Source organism: Plectropomus leopardus, chromosome 13, assembly GCF_026936395.1.
Source record: "Plectropomus leopardus strain MGB_pleo_1.0 chromosome 13, ASM2693639v1, whole genome shotgun sequence".
NCBI lineage: Eukaryota > Metazoa > Chordata > Actinopteri > Perciformes > Serranidae > Plectropomus > Plectropomus leopardus.
In genome coordinates this window covers 19,385,591-19,398,510 of record NC_142188.1, presented here as the reverse complement: position 1 = coordinate 19,398,510, position 12,920 = coordinate 19,385,591, and the positions used below count along the sequence as shown (strand labels likewise).

The 12,920-nt window shown below is 37.9% G+C and overlaps 1 protein-coding gene across 1 annotated transcript in view; it reads right to left on the bottom strand.

Moving 5' to 3' along the window:
* lrrc1 (leucine rich repeat containing 1) overlaps nucleotides 1–9,051 on the bottom strand; it is a 32,415-nt gene extending 23,364 nt beyond the window's left edge. The window contains exon 1 of the mRNA XM_042501938.2: nucleotides 8,459–9,051. Coding sequence (XP_042357872.1) covers nucleotides 8,459–8,617 — 159 coding nt within the window. The 5' untranslated portion in view covers nucleotides 8,618–9,051. The remainder of the gene's footprint in view (nucleotides 1–8,458) is intronic.
* Between the last annotated feature and the right edge of the window lie 3,869 nt (nucleotides 9,052–12,920).

The window sequence follows — 12,920 nt, the reverse complement described above, 5'->3', positions numbered from 1 at the left end:
TACAATTTATAACTGAATTGAATTTATATTAGCTATTTCAAATACATTATGCAGAAAAAGCAACTGGTCTAATGCAGGCAAATAATTGTGTTCTATAAATTTTCTAAATTGAAGAAAAATTTATCAAAATCAGCCCAGCTCCAGTTAGAATGAGGTTCTGGTTTTAAACATACATTTTGAAAATATCAGAAATGGATTCAGCATCTTCAATAACCTCGAAAAGCAAGAAGTTGCTGATGCACTGTCAATATATATGTAGTATAAATAATTATAATGAATTCTTATTATTGAATAATTGTTGTGAAACTCTTCACTTGCAAATATCTTTTTAATCACGAGTTGTTCTCATCTATCAATAATCAGTTATATTCTATGCACATTTTGCTTTTTGTATTCTTTTTTTTGTTTTTCTTCATTAAGACAAGCTCTCTTAGCATGGACAACAGTTTTCAAGTATAATTTCTCTCCACATAAATATTAGCAGTTAGGAGGCACGGATCAGGCACTGACGTTTGTCCAAGTGAGGCTGCCATAGGGAGCTATCCAAGATGGCGGACTGCTTGCACATGTGTGGGATGGATCGGGTACTGACATTTCCATCTCTGTTCCTGTCTGCATGGGATGTAAACAGTCCCGCTACACAGCGTATGACGTAATAATTGCGCGACACAACAAATCGATAATTTTATTCGTTGCCAAAACATTTAATAATTGATTATTTGCGATTTCATCAATTCCGTGTTGCAGCCCTATTATGACACGTATGGTTTTCAAAACTGGTAAGGGAAAACTTTTAGGCTATCTGAATAATATGTCTTTACTTTTAAGACGAAACTAGACCAGTGTTCTCCTTTGGTCCTGGATGGTACATTTAGGTAAATGTAACATGTTTTGCCTGAAGGTTGATGGATCTCAACAAGGCGATGATGAACTGAAAACTTGACTTTACTGAAGCTGTTATGATATCAGAATGGATGGAAAACCCATGCAGCTCATTATTGTAAAATTAGCCTCACTTTTCCTACCAGCCTTAATGACTTCTGATGAATTCTTAATGATCGCGCCACTTCCGATCATATTAAACTCTGCCTCCCTCCAACTAAGGAGCCCAGTATCCAGTTTTTGGATGTTTAATGTGGGTACCAAAAAAAAAGCACAAAACCTATAATCACCATGTACTCATGTCATCTAGTTGTGAATACAATCTGTAAAAATGTGTTTGCATTTTGAAAATGAGAACAAATGATCGGGCTGCTTATTATATGCAGCCCATATCCAGATACAGATCACATTTTAATAATGTGTGCACAATAAATAAAGCCCAGGAGTCCAAAAGTCAATCTCCACCCTATTACAAAATGCCCATGTCATTCCAAGGTCTTAAGATTTCAAAGCAGACAGACCTGTAGTCCCACAAGTAATGAGTATTTGTCTGAGCTTTTGCATTCTAACCAACTTAATATCACTTTCACTTACAAAAACAAACCACAGGTTCAGTCTCTGTCCGATAAGTCTACACATCTCAAGTGCGCAGCTCAAAGATTTGTCTCTTGATTATATCAAGGGAATCTTGGGCTTGTATGAACTTGTTCATTTTTAGAAAACTAACTTGAACTGTGGCTGATCAGGATAATAGTGCAAATTATGTTTTCAGGTTGATTACTGGCGTGTTTACCGCTGTCAGACTTCACACTTGAACGATGCCACTCCTTAATGACACGGAATCACAGTCAAAGACAGGTAACTTCCAAGATCACGAGAAAACAAAGGCAGTTTCATTCGAATCCCTTTGTCTCCTCTTCTTAACAACTAAGACAATCATAGGAGTAACAAAGAGCAACACATAATTGACTCTGTATGCGTTTAGTTGCAAATTTGCTTTGAGACTTAGCATAATAACAGAAAACCTGTTCTTCCTGTTGGTGTCACTCAGCGCCACGCCCCAAACAATCACCCATGTGTGACACACAAAAACCAAAACAGACTGAGTCAAGAATACATTAACCATTCTCTCAACCCCCGAGTCAATGTTTGAATCTTCAGTTTCACCTTCAGCACTGTTTGCTAAAGAATGAGCACACGCCTGACGGCACTCTGCGGGAAGGGAGTGCATGGATTATTACACTGCAAGATATTAACAAAACCCCTAAAGTATTAATACAGTACAAGAAAGTGTAGTTAAGAAACCAAATTATTTCATAACCAAACCAAAAAGTTAGAAATTCTGCATTAAAGGTAAGAGCTCTAGCCATAAAGACTACAGTAAAATGCCAGAGTGCTGAATGCTCAGTGGAATCTAAGTTGTATGTAGGTTACATAGGCATATTCAAACAGTGTCATATATCACAGCAAAGGCCAAAGTTAAAACTATCAGGACCACAAACACATATCAGACACTTCACAGCTGCAGCACCTTTGTGACCTTTTTTTCTTTGCAAGAGCACCTTCTCGTAGGTCACAATGAGACTTTGTAGGTAAGTTCAACCACCAGCTTCCTGCTCTGAGATTCATAACGCCGCTTCATTCACCACTTCACATAAGTCTCAGAGTCTGCACCTTCCTGTCTGCAAGTGGCTTCTTCTCTAAATTGCTGCCATCACTATTGTGTGTCATTTTTTAAAGGCCTAAGTGGTTCCCAAAAAGCTAGTCATGCCTGAACTGGTTGATTATTTTGTCCAACCAACAGAACCCAAAACCCAAATATATTCAGTAAGCCATCATAACAGATAAAGAAAACAAGAAAATATTCACATCTGAGTGGCTGAAACCAATAGATTTTTGGTATTTTTGCTCAAAAACTGTCAGAAAATAATAACAATAATTTAAAGTCCCAGACATATTCAAATTAATTTTTGACCAACACTCCAAACCCTTAATTTTGAGTCCTGCATCAGGTCGGGTGCCCAGCAGGTGACCTGCAAAAAAGGTAATTCAAGGGTGGCATTTCCTCTTTTTTATTTCAGGGTTCAGTTCCAAGTAAAGAACATGCTGGTCAGATTGTGGGTGTTGGATGATAAAAACATTAAAATAAAGTGAGAATGAGATTTTTTTTAAGACCACTTTGTGCGTGAGCTCTGTCTCTTGTACCACCTGAAATATTATAGCCGCTTCATTCAGGAACGTCACTAACAAGCATGACTGTGGAGATGCTCAATATAATACCAATAAGCAAAGAATAATAATATAAATTTTGTTTCCTGAACTACTTTTGTTCAAAAATATAATATCTTAGTTTCACATGTATAAAATGTCCCAAAAGGTTTACTTTAAACGTGTTGCATTACAGAATTACCCATTTGAATAGAACATAAGTATATAGGGTTTGCGTTTTTTGGGTTGGGTCAAGATGCAGAACTAACTGGTCATATGTGCAGGTGGCAGGGCTAGAGCAGTATTTAACATTGTGGCTCCTGGAGCGGGTCTTGAAAAATCAGTTCCGTGCAGGACTCTGCCCTAATTATACTTCATTTACTATCATATATGGCAGAGGAAAGCATCACATCCTCACAGCGAGGAAGCTGCAACAAGAGGATGTTTAGCATTTTTGCTTGAGAAATGACTGTAGACGATTGCAGACAATGCAGACAGTTAAGCCATTCAAATCTCTTTGACACAGCCACCCACCAGCACCTCTGTCTTCCAGTTTCACCGGAAGTGGGAACAGTGGAAACTGCATTCATTTTTAAACTGGACAAACAGGCAAGAGCATTTTCGGCGAGTCTTGCATTCCTGTTCTCCTTCTTCTCCAGTTAGTTTCTTAGTTTGACTGCTGTTTGGTAAGCTAACTGCTACTGTTTACAAACCAGAGGGATGGTATGTATCTTGAGGACCAGTGGCTGGAGGGAAGCTTTGGATAAACAGAGAGACACAGCAAGTTACTGTTTGCTAATTTGGTCCACAGCCTCAGCACAAATAATACATAAAACAGCCAAAGAAACAAAACAGTGTCATCAGATCTTTCTATGTTAAACTACTGAGACTAGCTTCAGATCAACTTGCCTCATCTTGTTACTGTAAAAACACACCTTTGCTGTTGCATGTAACCATTAACACTTCCTTGTACATGTTTTCATCTGCCCGCTGAATTAAATGGTTGACTCAAAATATGTGTCTTCGTTACATCATTGTCAAGACAATAATAAGTGGTCAGAGTGTATTCATTCAGCCACCTCCGAGGCAAATGTGACGAGGCCACACAACGAGCACTGAACTGGACTGATACAAAGGTTTATCCAGTGGGACGATTCTTGGGTTCACTCAGCAAGCATTGATGACATTAGTTACATGCCAAAGAGCGCGATAAACTCTTCCTCATGTCGCCACCCCTTAACCCTCTAAACATACTTAGAATATTTCATAACTGAGCACAGCTCAACTGCCTAAACTGTCACGTAGTGTGTTGTCACAATGCGAGTGCACCTGCGATGGATGGTTTCCTTTGCCAGTATCTAGTCTGTCAGGTGCACTGTCCTCCGTGTGTGTCAGTTTATGGTTTTATCGGCCTCTATTTAACAATTCAGGTCAATGATTCATTATGACTTCATTAGAAAACACTAGCACATACAAATGCACAACTGAGGCAACAACAAAACACATAATGCTGTCTTTGTTTTCAGTCAGAATACCTGTTCCTGTGCTTTTCTTCCATGGACAAAGTAGGCAGTGTGGCACAGCCATGGGAGGTTGCTCACATTATCTCTGTTCCATCACATTTCTATAGACATGCCAAGCCCAAAAATATTCTCTCAGCTCTCTTTTCCTTCCTCCATGCGTTCTGTAAAGTGTTGACAAAATCCCTGTATTTTCTATTTAAGTGAAACTAGATTGTCAATGCTACTGAAACTCAGGGGTGGAGGAATAATTCAGATCCTTTACTTAAGCAAAATCACGTAAGTATATTCAGGAAACAGTATTTAAATAGTTCAGAGTAAAAGTATTTAATGCATAAAAATCTAATATTTTAAAACAATAGAAAAACAACACCCACCAAACTAAAAATTATTTTAAAAATAATAATAATCTCATAAGAACTCAAAATTATTTTTAAAAAGGGAAAGCAAACACCCCCAAAACACTAAACATTTTTAACAAATAGCACAAAAAACCATCCACAACATTATAAACATAAACTTAAAAACAAAAATTTTTTTAAAAAACCCTAAAAATCATTTTTTTTAAAAGGAAAAAAAAACAACCCAAACTCAAAATTATTTTTTTCTTAAGAAGCAGACTTAAAAAAGAAATGATGAAATGAAAATACTCAAGTAAAGTACAAATACTTCCAATTTGTACTCAAGCACAGTACTTAAGTAAATGTACTTAGTTACATTTAGTTACACCACTGCTTAAACTACTTAAAACATTGTAGCGCTAACCAGTAATGTTATTTATGGTTGAGGTTTTAAGGGATGTCTTCTTTGAAATACACATTTATGAATGTAATAAAGACATTAAAAAGGCACAAAATTGTCGTTCAGCTCATCAGCTTAACATATGCTCCACCATGACTTCAGTTACATGAGGTCTCAAGCCTTTTTCCATAATCTGTCCACTTGTTGCAAACAGCTGTAAACCAGATATATTACCAAATGTACAACCTGCTTACACCGAGAACACAACTTTCTCAGGCTTAAAATACACTCTACGGAGCAGAACTGAGAGCGCCTTCTACAATGAAACCGGTTTGGCTGCAAAATTTAAAGGTGAAATGCAACAAAACACAACAGTCCTTTCACTCTCTGAAGCAGCTCTGGGCTATAGGTCAGTATGACACCACAGGTGACTCTCTGGGATCTTCGGTGTCAAGCCCAGAAATAGAGGAATACTGCATGAACCATTCGTGCCCATGGGAAATAACCTGCAAATCCTTTAACTAGTATCCCACTTAATCCAGAGCACCAGGGTCACCAGTAAGGAGGTTGGGCTTGTGTATCCCCACCTCACCAAGCCTGTCAGTAATTCACACAGAGAAGCCCCTGCAGTCCTCCTACACAGTTTCCATCTCCGAAAAATAGAGCGGCAGTGACAGAGTACTTCAATCATTATATGATTCAGAATGTGTGAATGTGTGTGTGTGTGTGTGTGTCTGTAAAGGGCTAAAGTTGAGTTTTGCTTGTTGTGATTGAAAGATGATGTCATGCACCAATGAATACAGCTCCACTGTGAATGTTGGGTTTTGAACTGTTTGTCTGAAATATAAATTGTTTAGTCAAATATCAATGCCTTCATCAGCAGATGGCATTTGATTTTATTGGTTGTATAATAATAATAATAATAATAATAATAATAATAATAAAAACTCCACTAAAAGTAAAAGTCCACATTAAAAACATTACTTGAAGGTCATGTGTGTATGATTAGGGAGATGTAGTGGTAGAAATTTAATGTAAGTATGGTTGCTTTAGTGTATAATCAAATCAAATAAAAATGGTCCTTGTCTGCAGAGTACACCATGCACCACCATGTTTCTACAGAAGCCCAGAACAGACAAACCAAACACTGGCTCTAGATAGGTACATTCACGTTTTTGGGTCAGCAGCCATAGTTAGCAGCCCCTCCATGACAAGAGGATCAGAAAAACATAAGGTTATTTTAAAATGTGAAAAGGCTTTATTCAGGCAGTTATTCAGTACCAATTTAAATCACTTGTTCAGTTTGTTTTAGAGAGGGGGGATACCTCTGGATAATTTTGTTTCTTGGAAAAACCTCCTGAACGTCTGGATCTTAAGTTATCAGCCTGTAACCTGCTAATCTGCACTCACTTTTTCTCTCAAACAGTCCATCTCCAACATGCCAAACAGCATCACAGAAACAGCAACTTGTAGCGTGAAACTGCTTTACTCAGTGTTTTTACCTGTTTAAATCACCTGGTCCATTTGTTTTGGAGAGGAGTAGACCTCTGCAGAAAATTCAGCTGAAGTTTCAGCTGACTACAGTCTGCAATCCGAACCTCACCAATCCTAGATGCCACTAAATCTCCCTAAATCTTACACAATGCTTCCTTAAGTAAAACAATTACCAGCCAAAAGCTCGTACTTTGTTCTATGTACAGTGCCATTATGCCTCTCTTAATGCATTGTAGGTGTTTTTCTGTAGACGCCACCACACCTGCCCGGGGACTACAGTTGAAAATTAGCCAAGCTGGCTAAACTTTTACTATTTTAAACTTGTATTTAAATTATAAATGTGCATTATCCCAGTAATCCTAAACTGTATAAACAAATAAAAAAAATAAAATACACAAACAAACAAGTTAATACATAATGTTTTCAGATTCATATTGCAGCTGCATTAATGTACATGCTGCATTTTACTGCTGTAGATCTTTGTGGTTGTGCTGGTTTTAACTACTTAACATACTGTAAGGTATTTTAATCTACAGCAATGAATCATATATTATATGATTTTACAGATCATGATCACAATCTGGAAAGCCTAAATAAGTTATCAGACATAGGTAGGGGAGTCAAAAAGTGTTTTCATTTTAATTTTTCTTTAATTAATTAATTAATTAATTAATTTACACATTAATGTGCAAGTGTTAACCAGGTTGCTATTTTTCAACTGTAGTCCTTCACAAGATGTTTTGAAATCTATAAAATAATAAAATTCACATAACAACGACAGCAGGACACCATAAAGCCAGCAGCAGTAAAAACAAGAAGGAAATTCTCAGGACAGAACACAGACCAAGCAAAACAGCAAGAAACAGCAGAACATCAGTTAAAAAATAACATAACACAGCAAAAAAAACATGCAGCTTTTTAGCACAAATACCACAAATTGCCTCTGGGACTTTCTGGCATGAAAGTATAAAGTAGTTTAAAATTGGAAATATTCAAGTTAAGAACAAGTTCCTACTTAGTTGCATTCCTCCACTATTCAGTCAGTCACCTCTACCATGGAATAAATATTGCCCCGGAGCAACATTAATGTTTGTCAGGGAACTGAGTCACAGAGATTGTGACTTTAGAGATGATCAATATTGTTAAACTCTGAATGAGGTATTTATTGTTCTCTGCTTGCAGTAGTGGCTCTGTGTCATACAGAAAGCATCAGGCTTTAGAGACAAAAGGTCACGGGTACTTCTGACCTCAGCATGGGATTACCTGCCCAAACAGGCCTGACATATCATACACAATGTCGGGAGCTTTGCAGGAGCCATGACACCTGGGGCTCAAATAAACATGTTTTATGATGAAACCCAGTCTGTGACACATGCATGTAGTTAACCTGTGGAGCAGGGGAAATTTCCACCTACACAGGGTGCCTGCCTTGCTGATCTTGCGTAATTATTGTCCCCAGGTCCCACCAGACTCTCACGGGATGCCTGATCACCAGCTCAGTTAGCAGCTCTGTGTCACAACCACTTTAACCGGAGGGACACATTTCATGTTACCAAAAATAAGCCTCTGAACCTGCCATTAAAATTAGTGAGCGGAAGCTGTTTTCTGCTTACCTTGGGCAAGTCTCGGAGTTGGTTGGCATCCAGTAACAGCTCCTCCAAACTCCGTCCGTAGCGGTAAATCTCATCGGGCACATACAGCAGGGAGCAGTGGCGTTTATCGATCATTTCAACATGACGGTTGCACCGCCACAGGGGTATACAGTGAAACATCACGGGGGAGGTTAAATCTCCGTGCGATAAACAAACAGCGGGGAGGACGGGGGATGCAACAGATTGCTTCGGTGGGACAGTCCTGCACTAAATAAACCGCCAAACACGAGAGAAGCCAAACTCACAGGCGAGTAAACACCGAAACTGCAGCTGAAAGTGAGCCGCGTTTAACCGAGCTAACGTCCGTCAGCTCGCGACCAACATGGGAATTATTCTCCGTCGTTGTCTCACTTTGGTTAGTTTGTAGGCACCTGTTTGTTTTTTTTCTCCGCTTGGTTCCTCGTCCACGTCGACTTTTAAAACCTCCTGTTTTTAGCGCAAAAAATACCGGCTACATCTCCGTGTGGAAGAGGGTTGCATTCTCGTTTTTTCGTCTCGTCCCGGAGTTAATTTCCTCTCCCGTCCAGTTTCTGACCCGGAACATTCACTCCCTCATTCCAATCCTACGTCATCAGTCCCGGCTGCTCCGCCCTCCTCTGGAGAGTCCCGTCCCGCGCAGGGCCGTCCCGACGGGGCACAGAGGGCCGACCACAGCCCGGGGGGGCCCAGCCTGAGGGGGAGGACACAGAAAAAAAAATAGTAAAAAAAAAAAAAAATCTGGACCTTAAGTGTATTAAATAAAAGCATCTTACCCTTTAATGTCCACTCTAAGAAAAAAAAGGCATTTTTAAGAATAAAATAATAATATAAAATCAATGTTATTTTTTTATTTATTTATTTATTTTACAGACCCCATAAGGGTTTTTTTTTAAATATAGGCCTCTGCCAAACAGCTTAGGAGTCCCTTCATTGTAATTGTAAAACAAAAAGAAAAAATATAATTTATAAACCATATACTGCTATAATGCTAGTAATATCAGGGTAATATCAGGGTCCCCCATATTTTCATGGACAAAAATTCAAAACTTTTTCATGATTTTTTAAGGACCCATAAAACTAGTCCAAACTTTTTTTTTTGCCCCACTTAATTTCACATCAATTGTTTATTATCTTAGCATAAGGGTTGCAAATTCAGGTTTAGTTAAGTCCAACACATCTCTAAGACATATTAAGATATAGTGAATCAAAATGTGCTCCAGCAAATGATTGAACAGAATATTAAAGGGTTGCATAATATGTCTGTAGTAAAAACCTATTTCTAAACTTTTTTTTCTTTTTTTTTCTGATCCAGTAGCATATTTGAAACTGGGATTGGGGGAGATCAGGTTGGTTAACTGTTGAATTTCACAGAAACTAAAATGTTTGCTTTCTTGACCTGCACTCATCTAATATATTAAAACACCTGAGCGTCACAAACTTTTTAGGTGAGTGTGACATTTCAGTTTCCTAAGCACATTGAATTTATTTATCTTTTATTTTTTTACAAAATGCACGGCATCACAAATCACCTAATTTTAGAAAGCTTTTGAGTATATTAAAACTTATTTATTTATACCTGAAACCTTAATATTTCATTTTATACTGATTAGATTATTCTAACACAAATTATGCCTGAATAATTTAGCATAGTAAGAAGTGTGCCAAGTCTCCCTCCTATTCAGGTTCTTTATCACATGTAGAAACATTACAGAGAAGCAGTCGTTGGCAATAAAAGTCTTAGGCTCCCTAAAACAATGCTTATTAAATAGGTCCTGAGTTAAAAAAACAACAAAAACAAGATCACACAAGTAAAAATAAAACAAGAATCTAAAAATAAAACAGTGCAAGTTGAAATTAAGGGATAAAATATAACATAAATAAAATATTAAAAAATAATGTCAGTTTGTGAACAGTCCACAGCAGTATACCAGAACTAACTAACTAACAAAATCATGTTCTGACATCATGTCTCCGATCCTTGTAATATTTGCATGGTGGCAGAGAGCTGATGTTATTGATTTAATGAAGTGTGGACAGTTTGTAAAACTGCATGAAAAGGTGCAGAGTTCAGAGCTCAAGTAACAACAGTGTTGTGGCCTGCAGGATGAAGGTGTCTCTGAGCCTGGTGGTGTGGGACGGATGCTGCAGTACCATCTGCCAGACGGCAGCATGCAGCACAGTTTGTGGCTGGGGTGACTGAGGTCTTTGATAATCCTTTTGGCTTTCTTACTACTCAACTAGATGTAGAGGTCCTCCTTAGATGGCAGCTCCATCCTGGGGCTGCACTGTTCAGTTTTCCCCACCCACTGTTGGGGACTTACAATTGAGAGATGTGCAGCTGCCACCACCAGGTGGTGATGCAGCCAGTCAGGATACTCACATTTTACTATACTTGAGTATTCTCATTGTGTGTTTTTTAGTTTCATCCCACTTCATTTCACAAGGAAACAATGCAGGTCTTATTTTATAATTACTCGCTACTCTGAAGATTAAGATTTAAATCAAAGACATGATCAGATGGGGCAAACTGTAGCTCCCCTACTGTGCTCTCTATATTCTGAGGCCTTTGAAGTAGCCCGAGGGTTCGATTCAAGCCTGAGGTCATTTTGCTGCGTGTAATCCCTCCCCCTCTTCTCTCCCACACAACCTGTAAATCTACAGCTGCCCTGTCAATAAAGGGAAAAATACCCCCCAAAAATAATCTTTTAAAAAAAAAAGAAATTACAAAATATGCTACCTATATTTGACTTTTTATACTTATACTATAGATATTCCTGATAATACTACAATACTTTTACTTAAGATTTTGAATGCAGAACTTGTCGCACCTGTTTGTCAGCTTGTCACTTGTTCTGTTGTTGATTACAATCAGCCACTTGATTTTTCAAAAAAAGTATGCATGGAGGTATGTTTTGTTTTTGTTTGCTTTAAAAAAGAATTTGATTTAAACCGTGCTTTAGTTAAAAAAAAAAGAAAAAAGAAAAGAAAAAACACTAAAATGCACGGCCAGATAAACCTGCTCCGGCACTCGAAGTCACAAATGAGCTGCTGGGTATCTATTAACCTTCCAGTCCTCCCGCTCTCTTTGCATTTTGTACAGCGTTCCTCAGCAGGAATATTACACAACACTAAGTCTTCTGTAACATTATCAAACTCAAACTAATTTGGGAATATTCATCATGTAAACACAAGTTCAGCTGAAATAATGGTCTTGTGGACCCTCGTCAAAACAGGTTTTTGACATCTGGAACTAAAGCAGAATCCACATAAAACCCTTATCATGCCTGTTATGTGTATATATTTCTGAACCGAGTTCAAATTAAACATATACAGTACACCACAAAGTCAGTAAATGAATTTGTGAAAGTTACTTTAAATTATCACATCACATGCTGCATGAGTGATAATTCAGCCTTTTGGACACAAAACATAATAGATGTTTCCTTCATTTCAATTTACAAATTAAAATAACACCATCATCATGTATCCTTGTTGTTATGGTATGTTTTTTCAGATTAGAGGTGAAGGTCAGCTGCAGCCCTCTGGTCCTACTTCCCTTGTGGCATGACAGCATCATTAAAGCCAACAGGTCCAGCCCCTCCAGTGCAGGGTTAGTGGGGCTTCAGCATGGAGATAAGCCAACAGCTCTTATCTCTTTAATCTGTTGTTGTAAAATCTTTAACAAGTCAGCATTTTAAAACTTTGCAGCTATACACATTCACCAGCAGCAGAGAAAAAGCAGCTCACTTCAAACCACTGAATTAAACATGAAGAGGGATTAATGATGCAGTCTTAGCAGGCAGCCACAGGTGGTGCTGAAGGCTGCAGCAGTTTCACGGCCTTCCCTCAAATATCTTCAACAGTTGGTGTCCAAAAGACCAAAAATAGACAAGGTAAGATCCTTGAGAAGTGGCATACAGCATACACCTCTCCCAGTAAAAGACAACAGGAGCAAAGGGATTACAGTGAGTCGATAAATAACTATTTTCTTTTCATTATTTGGAACGATTTGTTGACATCTTCTCAAAATTGTTTGGCTCAAAAACAGATGGATGAAAACAAATGTAGGTAAACCATCTGATATTTAAAAATGAAAAAAAAAACAAAACTCTTAATACAATGGACCGAATGTAGGCATTTAATTTGTGTAAAAAATGTTATCAGTGACATATTGTTATTGGTTTAGTTTGATTTTTGTTTAATTGAGTGTTAAAAAATGTTGGGGGAATGTTGTTGAAAACACACTGATATCAAAACCCAGCCATTTCTGAAGATAATCTGGATTTATGTGTAATAAAGAGTTCGTAGGAGAAATTAAAACAGAAAAATATGCTTCCCTAAACACCCCTCTAGAGGGAGCCACACCCCAATAAGTAACCTACCGACTGACCTGGTTCAGATTAGATGGGCTAAAGACAAAAAAAAAAAAAAAAAAAATCAAACC